Source organism: Bos mutus, chromosome 2 (genome assembly GCF_027580195.1).
Source record: "Bos mutus isolate GX-2022 chromosome 2, NWIPB_WYAK_1.1, whole genome shotgun sequence".
NCBI classification, from domain to species: Eukaryota; Metazoa; Chordata; class Mammalia; order Artiodactyla; family Bovidae; genus Bos; species Bos mutus.
Window position 1 is genome coordinate 26,352,868 of NC_091618.1, and position 17,460 is coordinate 26,370,327.

At 40.4% G+C, this 17,460-nt stretch overlaps 1 protein-coding gene across 2 annotated transcripts in view; it reads left to right on the forward strand.

The window, feature by feature from the left end:
• Window positions 1-17,460, forward strand: part of EPHA4 (EPH receptor A4) — a 161,887-nt gene that overhangs the window by 136,210 nt on the left and 8,217 nt on the right. Inside the window, exons 10-17 of one of the 2 annotated variants that reach the window (XM_070385995.1) lie at window positions 84-197; window positions 440-625; window positions 4,861-4,922; window positions 5,374-5,583; window positions 7,441-7,590; window positions 12,510-12,703; window positions 15,675-15,858; window positions 16,172-17,087. In XM_070385995.1, coding sequence (XP_070242096.1) covers window positions 84-197; window positions 440-625; window positions 4,861-4,922; window positions 5,374-5,583; window positions 7,441-7,590; window positions 12,510-12,703; window positions 15,675-15,834 — 1,076 coding nt within the window. In that variant the 3' untranslated portion in view covers window positions 15,835-15,858; window positions 16,172-17,087. The remainder of the gene's footprint in view (window positions 1-83; window positions 198-439; window positions 626-4,860; window positions 4,923-5,373; window positions 5,584-7,440; window positions 7,591-12,509; window positions 12,704-15,674; window positions 15,859-16,171; window positions 17,088-17,460) is intronic. The other variant, XM_005888450.3, reaches the window with a different exon arrangement.

Genomic DNA, 17,460 nt, shown 5'->3' on the forward strand with positions numbered 1-17,460 from the left:
CACAAAGAGTCAGACATGACTAAAGCAACTTAGCATGCACGCAGAGAATTGTCTTGCCAATCTTTTGCATGTCTGTTACTCAGGTGTTAGAACTTATGTGGATCCCTTTACGTACGAAGATCCCAACCAAGCAGTTAGAGAATTTGCCAAAGAAATCGACGCATCGTGCATTAAGATTGAAAAAGTCATAGGAGTTGGTAAGTCTGTATCTATAAGCCTGTTTTCTTTGTGAATATTAAATATAGATATATGTGGATTATATAAAGGCTTATGAATATACTGTGTGTGCCTATATATGTAAATAGCTGTGTACCTGAAATTTCCTTAATCTACATAAAACACCAGCACAGTGCTAATAAACACTCCACAAATGCTACCTATAGTTCTTTCACTTTTGATGTGTTTCTGGTTCAGAGTCAATTCTTTTTCTCTCTCAAAGGTGAATTTGGTGAAGTATGCAGTGGGCGTCTCAAAGTGCCTGGCAAAAGAGAAATCTATGTGGCTATCAAGACACTGAAAGCTGGATATACAGACAAGCAGAGAAGGGACTTCTTAAGCGAGGCCAGCATCATGGGACAGTTTGATCACCCGAATATCATTCACTTGGAAGGAGTTGTCACCAAATGTACGTGGGTCGCTCCCTTTACAAAGCCAAGTTAGAAGTTACTGGCAAATTAAACACACATTTTCTTTCCAGGGAAATGACAGATGGAACAGACCCACTGATTGCTAATAGGAGGAAATCAGTGCAGGACAAGTCATTAATCTTGTAGTCAGTTCTAAATGGGTCTGTGGTGTAGGCTGATACTCTATTTCCAAAGCAGCTTGTGTGAGATTTTAGCAAAATTAATATTGCAGATTTTTAGTATGCCTCGCCATCTTTCAAATGTTTGCTAGACCAAACTGATTGTCACAGGGTAGGCGCAAGCAGATGGTAAGCAAAATAAATTTTAAGTACTTTTCCTATAAAACACTACAGAACTTCGCCACACCTTGTGCTCGAAGCTTTGGTTCCAGATGCAAGGAGTGCATCCTGGAAATCTGTTATATTGGGGGATTTGCTTGTCTGCTCGGCCTGATTTATGGTAGTTGCAGTTCAGCACCTATTTCCAGTAACACCTGGTTGAACCTTCCTTTTTTTAGTCCATTAGCATTTGCTGAGCCCATGAACCACGCTTCAGTTAAAATACGACACAGCTCAACAGATGCATTTTGCGAGGCAAACCCTGAATACATCTGTAAGGCTGGCTAAGACCCACTTATAAAGCACCACATGAACAGGGCAGGTGAAATGGTTCCTATTGAAGGTGGCTATATTCCAGAAGTCTTAGTACCTACTACAGTTACTACAAGTCAAGGATCGTGTAAGCCTGGGGCTATGTCTGCAGGAAGCCAGTGTACCATTTGATTCCAGGTGCCTGGGAAAAGCGTCCTCCATCAACTGGTGCAGAGTGGTGGCTGCAGTGGGTGAAGTGGGGGTGATTTAAGGAGTATAAACACTGGACATTAGGTCTGGGGCAAAGAGGTCAATAACATGCAAGGGTACACAATCTTTAGGCAGGGAAAATAAGGAATTACTAGAAAGTTGTGGAAAATATACATTCATTTAGGGGTCCTCAGACTTAAACATATATCAGATTTCTGGAAAACTCATTGAAACACTTTCCTGGACCTCATCCTCAGAGGTTTGGTTCAGTGGTTAGGGGCCCATGAGCTCACGATCTAAAGAGCTCAAGGTCAACCATGCTGTAGTCCCGGGGACCACATTTTGAGTCTCTTTGGCCTAGTGACCAAAGATTTGCACACCATCTTCTGCTAGTAAATTGTGAGGTGTTGACTGGTTACTCAAGCTCTCTGTTTCCTCATCTGTAAAATAGAGATAAAAATAGAACTTGCCTTATAAGGTTGTTTTGAATGAAATATTTAGGGTGAATGGCATAATGCTTATATAGCAAATTAAAGAAAAAAAAAAAAACTTCAGTGTTAACTGGTATTATTATGTCTTAAGAAGTACATCTTTCCCCCAGCTTTGGAATCCTTTAAAAAGGAACCTTGGTGCTAAGGGTATATAATTTTCCACCTAAGGTGAAGGCTATAATTAGCATAGAATAGCTCTATTTGCTTTTTAAGATTAGTTTTACAGACAGCATTTTTTTTTTTTTTTTTGTAGCCAGTGGCCTCTGGGCTTGCCCTTCACTTCTTTAATTAAAAGATAACATTCCCTTTAAATACTTCTGCAGGTCCATTTTCTCACAAGGAGGCTCTGTTCAGCTTGGGGTGTTTTTCCTGGGGCAGACAGTGATTTTTGTAGCACCTCTGCAGAAGAGAGAAAAAACAGGGGATCTTTGTGCTAAAATCCCACCGTGCCTCTCTAAAACCCGTAGCTATTACAGCTGTAACTGTTATAAACGACTGGATGCATTTGCATAATGCAGTTGTCGCTGAATTAAAATGATTTAAAATTTCCACCAGAGGAGCTATCCCCTTCCCCCACCCCTCCCCTCCCACCTCTCCCTTCCCCATGACATCCCTGCCTGTTCTGGTGATGGGTATGCCTCCACCCAGGAGTCCAACTGGGACCCATTTTATAAGCCCCTCTGTGCCGATGCAGACATTTATCTTGTAGTGCTCATAGATTCTGACAAATGGATACTTTTAATAAACAGGAAAAGGAATGTAGAAAAATTGTGAAGATGATGCCAACTGTCAGATTAGGGAGGTGTAAGGGTGAAAAGGTGAAGTGAGAGTCTGAGTTCCTTGAGTAACTTTGTAAATGGACAGAGACTATAAATTCTCGCCACTACCCCCCTCTCTTTAGAACCTTGTGCTGTCTTCCCCACGTTTCCAGAGGGCCTGGTGAAACGGAAGTAGGTGTTAATGTACCGCCAGGGGAATCACCCTTTCTCATGAGTTGACAAAGTAGCATTTGATTGAGGCAGGTTCATTAAAACTCATTTAGATGAATTTTTTCTGTGTGGTCACGGATATAGAGGGTCAGTGAGCCTAAGGACTCAGGGCTTCCTATTTATATTGACAGAGGATGGCAAGGCAGTCAGGGACCTCTCCCAGCAGCCAAGGGAAAAGAGAATAGAAGTGGTTTTATTCATCCTTTAGTCTACACTGAGATTCCTGCTTCTTCTGTCTGCTTTCCTTCATCCCTTGTAAATAAAACGTCCAAGGTGTTGTTTCCTAATTCAACATGTTTGCCTTGGAAAGATTTCTTCGGCACAATACCCAATGCATAACCAAAAAACAAATTGATAAATGGGACTTCACTGGTATTAAAAACTTCTGCTCTTCTAAAATTTGGCCTTTGAAATGAAGACATATTCCCTTTCCCTATGCCAGTAGAGAGTCTAATTTGATAGGGGTAGGGTGGAAAATGTATCCATTTAGAATAATTCTGGGGACTTTCTGGCAATGACACATCCCAGTCCAGTTTCCATGATTAAGTCATAACCACAAGGACAACAATGAGTATTTTTGATAAGTCAAAAATTAGTTTGATTTATCAAACTAATATTTTATTTTCCTCCCAGGGACTCTCTTTGCTTTACCCCTGCTGCTGCTGCTGCTGCTAAGTCGCTTCAGTCCTGTCTGACTCTGTGCGACCCCATAGACAGCAGCCCACCAGGCTCCCCCGTCCCTGGGATTCTCCAGGCAAGAACACTAGAGTGGGTTGCCATTTCCTTCTCCAATGCATGAAAGTAAAAAGTGAAAGCAAAGTCGCTCAGTTGTGTCTGACTCCTAGCGACACCATGGACTGCAGCCTACCAGGCTCCTCCGTCCATGGGATTTTCCAGGCAAGAGTACTGGAGTGGGTTGCCATTGCCTTCTCCGGCTTTACCCCTAGCCTTAGTAAAATATCAAAGATTTACTTTTGATTCCCTCTTCACTCCCACAAAAGAAAAAGTGAAAGTGAAAGTCACTCAGTCATGTCTGAGTCTTTGCGACCCTACAAATACCTTTAGAAAGAAGGAACTTCAGACCTTGAGTCCATTGCCAGGGATTAAGAAACTAAAGAACCATCCTTATTTCCTAAGATCCTCAGAAAGAAAATGAAAGCGAAATGAAAGTGTGTCCCCACTTCTCCAAACTTAGAATCATTTTGATTTCTTTGCTTACAAAGGGGACTGGGGTGCACAAATGTTCCAGTCCTGAACTAAAATTGCTGCTAAGATGAAACCACTTATTGACCCTTTCCTGTGATGTTGTTGCTGCTGCTGAGGTTGGCATCTTAAAGAAGCAAATAGACTGAGTATATTGATAGATAGGAAAAGGGAAAAGACAGGCTATAGCCCCTGACCCGAGTGAGGTGGGGGAAAAGCTAAGATTGTACATGCTTGAGCTTTAAGATGAGTTCCAGGTAATGAAGTATTCAGCATAGCTACTGCTCCTGGAAACTTGGGTTTCTCTAAATAGGTAAAAAAAAAAAAAAAAAAACCTTTCTCTGTTCATTGATTCCTTTAGCATTGCACAATTGTCTGTTCTGGGGGCAAAATTAATTAATTATCCTAAAGATTTTTTTTTTCCTTTAAATGGGTCATTTATCTTCTTCTCCATTTGCTTGAGAGAGCAAATACTCATCACATGCCCCTGGCTTTTGGAGGCCACTTTAGTTAAAGACCTTGTCAACAAGCCACCCAAAGGGTTAACCTTCCAGATGGAATTTAAACCTACTCGTCCTTTTAATATTTCATTCCTAGCTCCCCACAGCTGAGGCATAAGCTTGGCTTGTTTTAATTAAATTAGATCGCACAAGACAGGTGTCTTGGCAGGAAAATTGTGCACAGCCCATTTTTATCTCATTAACTGCAGTGCTCATCAAGGGTTTTGTGTTTTTCTTTCTGGAAACTCTAGGTAAACCAGTAATGATCATAACAGAGTACATGGAGAATGGCTCCTTGGATGCATTCCTCAGGGTATGTAACTACTTTATATTAAACCCAAGAATGTTGGTATTTCGAAAACTCTAACACACTCTGAATGTGTGCTCTGTTTGGTTGTACACAGACCTTTTTTAATGGGGCAGAGGAAGAAGAGGAGAAATAGAGAATGATGTGATTTTTAAAGGCTCTTTAACAGTCCATGTTCAAGGAGGGTAGCATTTGATTTATTTTTGTATTGTGGGGTTGTTGGAGCCATAGATTCATTACAGTTGGATAATTTCCATCTATCACAGGAAGCAAACCCAGCTCCTTGCTCATACTCTACTCATGAATTAGTGACTTTGGTCCAAAAGGCCCGGAAATCGTATTGAATTTCACTGCACACCGGATACAGATATCAAAAAAGATCCAAGTAATAAATGCTTCCTGAAAATTAATTAGGCTTAATGTTAATGAGATTGTACCTCATTCCTTTCCTCTGCAGAAGAATGATGGCAGATTTACGGTCATTCAGCTGGTGGGCATGCTTCGTGGCATTGGGTCTGGGATGAAGTATTTATCTGATATGAGCTATGTCCATCGAGACCTGGCTGCACGGAATATTCTGGTCAATAGCAACTTGGTCTGCAAAGTATCTGATTTTGGCATGTCCCGAGTGCTAGAGGACGATCCAGAAGCAGCATATACCACCAGGGTAAGAAGGGTTTGTGACCTCTGAGCTTTGACTCTAATGAAACTGTTCCTCTCACTTGATGATTAAGCTCTTTATGATATTTATAAGTTACTTCATCCTTCAGAGCCTCTTCATCGCCATGCATCTGTTTTAAAACCGTGTTTCCAAGAGAAATTTTGAAATACGCTCTAGATGTATGATCACAATTTAGAGCGTCACATTATTGTATTTTTTCACACTTAATCTACTTTGCTTCCTTCCTTTCTTCCAGTTAGTTTGTTTTAGATTTTATACATGGTTCCTTTTCATTATTTAAAAAAAAAATCTTATTTTAAACAAGACAGAACAGTGTTTCTAGTCAGCTGCCTACCGAATCTGAGAATGTATATACAAGATTTATAAAACATTTACGCTACACAAGGTTTCCCAGTATCTAATGGCCTGCATTTTACTACTAGTAGATAAGCCGGGATTAAGGCATGGTGAAGAGTTATCAGCATACAGTTAATGGCTTTGCTATCTTAGCTGGACAATCTGAATATAAGATACTAATGGAATAAACACAGAATCATAAAAGTTATTGGCCATTAGGGCTGACACTGTTAAAATCAACATGAAGCAGACCAGCCATTTTCCTCCTTTAATGCTAACCATTTTGCATCTGTAATAGTAAGCATTAGGGATTTTTTTGGTATAGTTTGGTGGGTGGGTGTGTGTGTGTGTGTGCATGTTTTCTGGTAGTGTTCCATTTCTATGGCTGTAGTTTTGATTCTTACACATACCTTCTCCAAAATTCTAAGTCCATTCATTCAGCAAAGAATATGCTTTTATCAATGCTAAAGACTTTTTATTTCCCCCAGTAGTTGGAGAAGGGAAAGCAGAAAGAAGCTTCTCGAATAATACATTTATATAGCCAAAATATTTAAGGAAGGCAGCACAAGTGTCTCACTGCATGGAACAAGCATAAATGTAATAACAGTGTAAAGTATAGTGAATCAATGAAATTTATGGTACAGTTTATTGCCCTCTTTAGTAGCCCTAATGAAGCAAAGAAGACTTTTAAATGATGTCCTTTTGAACAGTTTAAGGGTCTGAATTAAAGTTGAATTAATTTCCCCAGATGGAACCCTAAGAAATTTGAAACTCCATTAAAAATACCTTGCACATAAGCATAATCAACAAGAGACATTTGAGACCTTTAAACTTTTGGGGGGTAATGTTCAATTGCTTTACCATTTTTGCAGGTGTCTTTTTAGAAAATTAAATAATCAAAATCCCACCCTCCCTCCATTAAAATCAGTAATGGCTCTAGCATCTGGTACTATTTGACTTCCTCTAAGAGCCTGTTCAACATATTATCTTCTAGCTAAGTTAGGCGTGTTTCTTATGTTCTGTCAGAGTTGGATGACAGTGGAATATATAGAAATATTCGTATTTAACTTCCTTAGTTCATGATTTCTGAAGCAGTACTAAGTATTGGTTTTGTGCTGCTGGGTAAGAGAATCCAACAAGAAGTCAAAATTAGTCTCAGCTGCACGTTCGTTGGTATACACCACAGATAGTGTGTATTTTGTAAAACTTGAAATATCCTTTCTATTACAGTATTGCCTTAAGCAGAGCCCAGATAATATCTAAAAAAACAATTAATGAGATTAGTTGTTTACTTCCCCATAACTTAAGAAAACATATGAGAACTGTCTCAACCTGGAACATTTTCGTTAGAATAAACAAGTATCTTGTGATTGTTTGGAAAACTACCTCAGGAATGCTGTTGTCCTGCTTGGCACACAGTAATAACATTCAGAAACTGTAACATTCAGAAACTAAAAGGGCACATCAACGTACTTGGGGAATAATCTAGAGCTTGGATGTTCACAGGGTGGCAAGATTCCTATCCGGTGGACTGCACCAGAAGCAATTGCCTATCGTAAATTCACATCTGCAAGTGATGTATGGAGCTACGGGATCGTTATGTGGGAAGTGATGTCCTATGGAGAGAGACCTTACTGGGACATGTCCAATCAAGATGTGAGTCTTTATGTTCTGAAAGATATGTTTTTTGAGATGCAGGAAGTTTCATGTTAATGAGCTTCCTTGGTGGCTCAGAGGGTAAAGTGTCTGCCTGCAATGCAGGAGACCTGGGTTCGATCCCTGGGTCAGGAAGATCCCCTGGAGAAGGAAATGGCAACCCATTCCAGTACTCTTGCCTGGAAAATCCCATGGACAGAGAAGCCTGGTAGACTACAGTCCATAGGATCACAAAGAGTCAGACACGACTGAACGACTTCACTTTCACTTTCATGTTACCATATGATGGAGTAAGTGTTGAGTGTGAACTGATACATTAAATTTCAGGGTCCTAATACAAACGTGTCTAGTAATCTGCTGCTGCTGCTGCTAAGTCGCTTCAGTCGTGTCTGACTCTGTGTGACCCCATAGACGGCAGCCCACCAGGCTCCCCTGTCCCTGGGATTCTCCAGGCAAGAACACTGGAGTGGGTTGCCATTTCCTTCTCCAATGCATGAAAGTGAAAAGTGAAAATGAAGTTGCTCAGTCATGTCCGACTCTTCGCGACCCCATGGACTGCAGCCTACCAGGTTCCTCTGCCCATGGGATTTTCCAGGCAAGGGTACTAGAGTGGGGTGACATTGCCTTCTCCGTCTAGTAATCTAGCTAAAACTTATGGTCATTGATTTCAAGGATCAAAACTTCAAAGCCTAAATAGTATAGTATGGGAGATAGATTGATAAGACAGATAGATGCATAGCTCAACTGATTAGTGATATGAAACAGTATTTTTAGTTGGTTAGCTTTCAAGTTCATACTGAAACAAAATTAAACTTTGAGTGTTAAGAAAATGCAGGGATATATGAAAAACACATTTCACATGCAGTGAAATTGACATGAAAGTTTTATTGGAAGAAAACCAGTGAATATTTTAAAGCTGGCAAAATTGTAATTAGAGCTTGCCCCTTGAGGACTCTAAAATAAAGCTTCACTAAATGACCCTTTGTAAATTATGCACATCCCTTTAAATGTACCATCTGGACTACTTCGTATGGGAGTATCCACAGTGCCTGCAATTTTAGAAAAGCATTCAATAATGACACTAATAAGATTCCAGAGTAATAGAATTTAATTACAAACATCTCCAGTGAGAAAGAAAAAAAAAAACAACAAAAAAAACCTAGACCAGGGGGGTCTTCTTAGGATACTTACTAGCTATTTCTAGGAAAGTATTAGTTCTAAAAGGGTTGGAAATCAGAACAAAATAAAATGGTCATTTTTAAAACTTTCCTAATATTTTTGGGTGAAGTGAAATATTAGCAGCTAGTGTGTTTACGAATGGGTGATACTCAATTCATCAATAAAAACTATTTAAGAAAAAGTTTTTTTTTTTTTTCTCTGAAGTGGAATGTTACCTGACCATTTGCCTTGTCTTGAAACAACAGGATGTTGCAAAACCTTGACAATTAAGTGAAAAACCAGGTGTACTCAAGAAATAGGATGCTGGTTGCTTAATCAGTAGAAGAATGTTTAGAGCAATACAGAAGCTACTGTGCTCTATGTCCAGTGGGGCAAAAAGAATTCTCTGACAAGATTAAGAGGAATGGTAGTTTTGACACTGTAGTACCTATAAATTATAAAGGAAGGTTCATAACAAATAGGAAGAAAGACAACAGCTAGCATAACTGATAGATAATTACAGGCTGGAGACAGACTCAGTTCAGTTCAGTTCAGTCACTCAGTCGTGTCTGACTCGTTGAGACCCCGTGGACTGCAGCACGCCAGGCTTCCCTGTCCATCACCACCTGCCAGAGCCTGCTCAAACTCATGTCCATCAAGTCGGTGATACCATCTGACCATCTCATCCTCTGTCATGCCCTTCTCCTCCTGCCTTCAATCTTTCCCAGCATCAGGGTCTTTTCCAGTGAGTCAGTTCTTTGCATCAGGTAGCCAAAGTATTGGAGCTTCAGCTTCAGCATCAGTCCTTCCAAGGAATATTCAGGACTGATTTCCTTTAGGATTGAATGATTTGATCTCCTTGCAGTCCAAGGGACTCTGAAGAGTCTTCTCCAACACCACAGTTCAAAAGCATCAGTTCATGGGCTCTCAGCTTTCTTTATAGTCCCACTCTCACAGAGACAGACTACAAAAGTGAGCAGTGTGTAATCTACTGTTTGATGTGATTATAAAGACACCTTCAACTACCTTTCTTGTAGTAACATTTGGTTTTGAGTAAGAGACATGCAGAGAAACAAAGGCCAACAGCCTAGAAGAAGGAGTTTGCTGTTGTTTAGTCACTAAGTTGTGTCTGACTGTTTTGCAACCCCATGGATCGTAGCCCACCAGGCTCCTCTGTCTATGGGATGTCCCAGGCAAGAATACTAGAGTAGGTTGCAATTTCCTTCTCAAGGGGATCTTCCCAACCCAGGGTACTAACCTGCATCTCCTGCATTGGCAGGTGGATTCTTTGCTACTGAGCCACCAGAGAAGCCCTCAAAGAAGGAATAGTGTCTGTATTATTTAATTATTGTATAGTTTAAGCTTGTGTTTATTTCAGTTGAGAGCAGCAGCCAAGTGCTCATAAAAGCAGAATATCTAAAGATGTCATTTTTCCCACCCTAAATAAATATTTTCAGACTTAGTTTTGACAGTTTCTATATTATATTAAGATGGCATCACTGACTCGATGGACATGAGTCTCAGTGAACTCCAGGAGTTGGTGATGGACAGGGAGGCCTGGCATGCTGCGATTCATGGGCTCGCAAAGAGTCGGACACGACTGAGTGACTGATCTGATCTGATATTATATTAAAACAATTTCATTGTTTTAAACTTTTAGTTGTTTGCCTTTATCCATGTAAAAGCATCTGAAGCCAATTCACCCCCACAAATATTATTGATCTATTATTCACATGCATTTCTCTCTGTGTTGGAGTCTGTGTAGAACAGCAATCAATAGGAAATGTAACTGAAGAATTACTTTCATGGGAGAATTCATTTGGCATATGGTGAATGGAGTCAAAGTAACTGTTAAAAATATGTTAAATTTATCAAGTTTTTCATCAAGTTTGTTTTAATTGTCTCTCTCCCTCCAGCCCCCAGCCCCAAACACTTAGCAGTAAACTGAGAAAATATGCTTTGTTCACCCACAAGCCATCTTCCAAGCTGGCAGTGGAAAGGGAGCTAGTGAAAGAATACTAAGCAGTCTGAGGGTTTATAACAAATTTTGTTCACCTGGCGTCAGCCCAGTGTTGCTCACATTCCCATCAATTCAATGTAAAATGTTTTCATCAAGTCTAGAGTCAACACCATGCACCTGGAAAGATAAAAGAAAGTCAAAGGATCAAACTGACATAATATCCTTGCCAGAAATAAATAGAAGCATGCTCAGTAAATTAGCATATAGAAGTCTGCTTTAGAAGGAGTAAATTAAGATGAATACGGTAGGAGGTTGGCAAAAATACATGGGAGAAAAGGATTCAGAGAGCTTAATAAATCACAAGATAATTGTTACACGAAAACAATATCCTGCTTAAAAAGAACCACAGAATACTGCTGTATAGAAACTGGACCCAACTGAATTGATTATTTTCTGTTGAAGGCTGATCACTGAGCAGTAATAGACGCACCACAGGGGAACTCCGTCATGGTCATTGAGGTGGCTGCAGCCAGTGGTGGTTTCACTAGGAACTATCATTTTTTGGGGGTGCGGGCGTGCGGGGAGGGTGGGAGGACTGATTTAAAAACAAACAAAACTTTTAAACATCCTCAAAGAAAAGTACCTCCAGAATCATATAGGATATTCATAAACAAAGCTTATGAGTAGCCAAGAAATTAAGAAGTAATTCCCCTCTTTAACTTGGGCAGGAGGCTTACCATACTGTTACTGGGATTCACACCCTGAAGAACAGGGGTTTAGAGAAAAGTCAATGAGAAAAATATTGTAATATCTGTGAAGACAATTAGAAAAGTCAGAATTAGAAGAAAACCTATGGAATGACTTGTCTTATTTGGCAGGAGGACCACTCTGGATGGCAGTTGTCACCTACCATTATAACTGCCTTCTTTAGATGTGTCAGGGTCCCCTTGAAATATAAATCCCCCAAAGAAGGTTTTTTAAATTATTATTTTTATATTTTTTAATCTGGCTATTAGTACCTTTAGCAGGATCAGCTGAGACCAAGAAAGAGACACAGAATTGACAAATCATGTATTTTGGTCTTCCAAAAGTAAAAATGGTGGGGCATCTGGAGGGGTTGAAGAATGTGCTAATTCAGAGAAATAGTGTCTTCTGAACTGGAAGACAGGCTCTGGTATTGACCCATCAACTGTCTGAGCAAGAGGACACAGACTTGGGACTTCCCTCGTGGTCCAGTGGTTAAGATATGCTTCAAGGGGTGTGGGTTCCATCCCCGGTCAGGGAACTAAGATTCTGCATCTCATGCAGTGTGGCCAAAAGAAATAAAAGAAGACACAGGCTTAAAGTGGCACAAAAGGACTCTCATTTTGGAGGCATCCTAAGGAATCTCTTTAAAGCCCTTACCTAAGCTAGAATCTCTTTTGCTAAGAGCGATTAGCTGATAGAAGAACAGAGAAGGTCATTGCCCTTGGGTCTCTGGGGGCCAGGCCAACACCATGTGGTTGGTCTGATTGGGTTCTAACCACCTTGGAACCCTGAGGCATCTTCACTTTGGAGTTCCTGATGGGCATTGTCTGCCATTTGAGAACCCCTCATAGCAACGGCTGGCTTCCCTGCCCTGCTGCCAGCAATGCTCAGGTCCAGCTCTGGCTTCTGTGAAAGAATTGGAGCCGTTCCCATGCTCAAGCTTGCTGGCAGCTTAATGGACAGGGAACTTGCTGAGCAGGAGGGTAAACCTCTAACAACAGATTGCCTGGCAAACTAACATACCATTCTGTGGGTTTTTTTTTTTTTTTGCTAGGTGATTAAAGCCATCGAGGAAGGCTATCGGCTGCCCCCTCCAATGGACTGTCCCATCGCGCTCCACCAGCTGATGCTAGACTGCTGGCAGAAGGAGAGGAGCGACAGGCCGAAATTTGGGCAGATTGTCAACATGTTGGACAAACTCATCCGCAATCCCAACAGCTTGAAGAGGACAGGGACCGAGAGCTCCAGGTTAGCCCTGCTTCTTAATAGTGATGTGTGAAAGAATACCTCAGCGGTGGCATGCAAGGGTTACTCACTTTAATTGCTGGCTTTTAGTCAGAGGCCACATCACAGGTCTGCAACCTGGGTGGCTTCTTCCTCCTTGAGTGGAGTATTTCAGGTAGTTTTCTGTTTGCCGTTTTGAAGAGCCTTGTACTTGTCAGGCCTCAAAAAAAGTCAGAAAAACAAATGTTTTTAAAAAAACAACAAAGGAAAAGCACAGTGCTTATTTTGTGGGGCTGGAACTGAAAACGTAGAGGGAGGAAATGTACTTTTGGAAGATAGTCAGGCTACTAGATGCTACATTTTGAAAGGGGAAGAAACATAGGAACAAAAAATGATTCCAAAACAGCTCTGAGTTAATAAAATGTGAATTGAGGCAAGAGATTCACCGGTTTTGGTTCTTAAAGTTGCTCTGAGTCTTTCAAGAGGAGAAGGAAACAGGATCAAGTTACAAACATGCAGATGAATATTTGAGAAAAGTTTTTAAAATTAGAATGATTGGCCCACCCATAAAATAGTTACTTCATTGGTAGGGGCTTCCCTGGTGACTCATAGGTGAAGAATCCACCTGCAACGCAGGAGCCACACAAGATGAAAGTTCGATCCCTGCGTCAGGAAGACCCCCTAGAGGAAGGCATGGCAACCCACTCCATTATTCTTGCCTGGAGATTCTCACGGACAGAGGAGCCCGGCAGACTACAGGCCATAGGGTGGCAAAGAGTCAGACATGATTAAAGCGACTTAACACACATATATGCACTTCATTGGAAAGAGCAAAAAAGAAGCATTTCAGTCCAGAGAAAAGATAAAGATACTGCAAGTAACCTAAAATAAAATCTCCCATCATTTCTGGCCTATTTTTGGTTCTTCTCTTCCCCAAGAGGAAGAAAGTAGATGGCGCTAAGACCTCTTTTCCAGGTGTAGCTAGTTTCTTCTGTTCCAAAGTAAACCTCCCCCAACTTTTAGATCTCCAGCTCCCGATCCCATGCGTTTTGTCTGAAGGTCCAAGTCCAGTTCTTTGGTACCTGAGGCTTCTCCTGGTAGCATGCTAACTCTGTATAGTGCTTTGCACCAAAAGGTAGAACAAACTGAGTTACTGGATACACTTTTCTCACTTCTGAATTTTTCTCATTGATAGTACATACAGAGCTTTGATACTTCTTACTGCTTGCTGATAATGGGATGTAGTATAGCGTGGTATGTGATTCAGCACAAAATTAGGCAAATGTCACAGCGTTCCACAAAGAGCACAAAGGCTTCCAGAATAAGCTTGAGAATGACCCTTAGAATTAATTAATACTGAGTAAGCATATTTTCATTCTAAGGTCACTTTAACCTTGTCAGGTACGTAGTGCCTCCACGTTGCTCTTCTACTGCTCTTGGTTAAAGTTAGAAGTAAATGCAAACTATTTTTTTTTTTGTCCATTAACAAACATTCCTGGTAAACATTCAACACTAATATCTCAAACTCTATGTGGCCATATTTGTTACTGGTTCAAAATTGGGGAAAGAATGAAATCTTGATTATTCTTACCATAAAAATCTGTAGAATATTACCTGGAAAATTTTATTTAATTAATATAGTGGACAAAAAGAAAGGTCATAAACAAGCTATTATTTGGATAGAACTGATTGATAAAACAAGTTTTGTTAATATACTTATATAAAATAGAAGTTATGCAAATCAAAACAACTTAGGTAAAAATTAAAATGAAAAATGGATTGGATTAATTCTACTATGTAGAAAGTTAGGCCATTAAATAGGCTTGATTTTTTTTTTTTTTTTTTACAAGAAAAGGATTTTTTTGGTTGAAAATTCAGGATGATAATATAATTCTGATTTAGATGTTCATGTTCAAGGAACATAGTCACAGGATGAAAATCAGATCAAAATGTTAAGAGCAACCGCATTCTGTAATTTCTATAGAAAGGAAGTTTAAGAAAATAGAATTTAATAAGTAAAAAGGTTGCTATGCAGGAAATTATAGTGAAGGTGTATAAAATACCCTATTAATGTTTATCCTATGGTTATTAAGTAGTTTGATGATCAAGATATAATTCACTTAATAAATATTTTCCATGGATAGGTTATTTATTGTTTATCAATCTCATGAAGGAGGACAGATCACTTACCTTGAACTCTAGTTGCTCTTGATGGTGATCTAATGTGAAACACCTGGCCCGAGAAATGCGTCAACTAATAAATAAGTTAATAAGAAGCGCTTAGAATTTGTTGAAATGATTCTTTAGGAGCCCCAGCAAAGGAAGACGAGAAGCACATTCCACAATCCAAACAGTGATCAAAGTGGCCATTCTTCCTGCCAGTCTTGGCACACGTGCTGGTCAGGCTGGGTTGATTAAAGAGGGGATTAACTCCCTGCTGTCCCGTTTGTTTGAATGAACTGAGCCTGCCTGCAAACCTGGCTGGAAACATGCCGGACTTGAACTCTCAGTGTTCTCTCTGCTTCCATCAAGTCTGGCAGGTTGCAAGCTCTCAGTTTTCCTTACTTATCCTTCACTAAGGTTTCCATAGCTGCTGAACTAAAGTCTGTGATATTCTGTCTTGGCAGGGACTGTCTTTCTGCAAAGACTGAGCCAGTTTCAGCAACAAGGGCCGCCCCCACCCCCCACCCCGCCAACCTTTGCCCCAGGCTAGGTTGTTAAAAGACCTGCTCTGATCCTTAATGCATTAAGAGGTCCACATAAAACAAATGCAGGAAATGAAGTTAAAAACAAGTAGGGTGATTGAGACATGCTTTTGCAGCTTTATGAAATTAGGGTTGAAAAATAACATGATGATGTTTGTCGCTGGTGATTCTATCTAAAGTCCTTTCTTGGTACTTTGGTTCCCCTCCCCTGTCTTGGACCATCTGACTTCTGAGTCATGCTATCTCACTGATAATTGTTGTCTGTCTATACTTTCTCGTTCCATTTCCAGACCTAACACTGCCTTGCTGGATCCAAGTTCCCCTGAGTTCTCCGCCGTGGTATCAGTAGGCGATTGGCTCCAAGCCATTAAAATGGACCGGTATAAGGATAACTTCACTGCTGCTGGTTATACCACGCTAGAGGCTGTAGTGCACATGAACCAGGAGTAAGTACTCAGCGATGTAACACAAAGGGTAAATCTAGATTTAATAGTATTTTCCTTTTCTTTTTTTTTGCTTTGAGCTGCATAATCATCCTACTCATTTTTTTTTTAAAAAGAAAACTGGAATGCCTTTCATTTTGATTGATTGAGTATAATTTTGCACAGCCTCTATAAAGCACCTACATTGTTGCATTCAATTACTTAATTAAACATTTTAATACACCTGCCTTGTTGTGCTGTATTAATTGTGGCTGATTCAAATGTGTGTCTGCATGAAGCCCGGAAGAGATTCTCAGCCCTCATCATATTTTCCTCTCCTTCTTTTTTTCTCCCCCTACTTACAGTGACCTGGCCAGGATTGGCATCACAGCTGTCACACACCAGAATAAGGTCTTGAGCAGCGTCCAGGCAATGAGAACCCAAATGCAGCAGATACACGGCAGAATGGTTCCAGTCTGAGCCAGTATTGAATAAACTCAAAACTCTTGAAATTAGTTTACCTCATCCATGCACTTTAATTGAAGAACTGCACTTTTTTTACTTCGTCTTCGCCCTCTGAAATTAAAGGAAAAAAAAAAATCTGCAGCGTTGCTTGGTGTACAGATTGCTGAAACCGTGGGGCTTACAGAAATGACAACTGTCATTTGAATTAGACTTGGAACAAATTGTTTCTCAGAAGTACATCCGTCCATCACTAATCTGTAAAATACATGTACCTATATAAATAGACCACCGCCTCCGCGTTTCAACGCCGTGTTTGCTGCCAGACGCTGAGCTTCTCTGAGACATCTCGATCGTCTCTTCATTTGGAATTACAACCGTAGTATTTTGTTTGTGGCATAAACTACAGTCCATCCTTCTTTCACTGGAATGAAGACCGTGCCCAGGACCATTTTTTGAAAGGACCCGGTTGTAACTTTTAAGGCTTGGTTCGTACAATGGATAAAACCTAAGTGAACGTCATGTGATTCATCAGTGTTGCTGCCCTGTGCTCCGGCCACCTGGTGGATTATGACGACATGAGGGGCTGGAGAGAAGAGGAAAGTGGATTTTAAAATAATAATAGTAATAATAAATCCCAACACCATACCCCCTTCCTGGGCAAACCAGGGGCTTTGGGCCCGAGGCTGTGCCATATAAGTCTTATTTGGGAACTCTACAAACTTCTCGTAACTACCTTATGGATAGTGGATTGTGACAATCTTGTGTAGGGAACTTTCATACTTTCCTCCTTTAAAGAAGCAAGCCCAAATCTACAAGGTAAGACAAAAGAACCAGCAATGAGTCTTTCTCTAGTGAAAGTGTTTTTTAACTTTATCTTATTCGAAACACTGAGCAGTAAATATCTGTCATGCCGATCAGGTAGTTTGGGTTGAGATTTCAATGGGAGAGTAGACCCAAAGTAATATGGCTTCTCTCCTGTTCTTCCAGGAAGAATTGAAATAGAAACCATATGAGGTCAGGACAGCATCTAGACCTCCACTTGCTGTGCTTTCTTTCGTACTGTGTGGGTCCTCTTGCCCTTTGGTGCCCTTCATTCCTGCCACAAATGGTTATTGAGCATCTTTTGGGTACTGGGTAATCTCTAACCTTATTGGGCCTGCATGTATTCCATTCTTTGGAGAATTTTTTT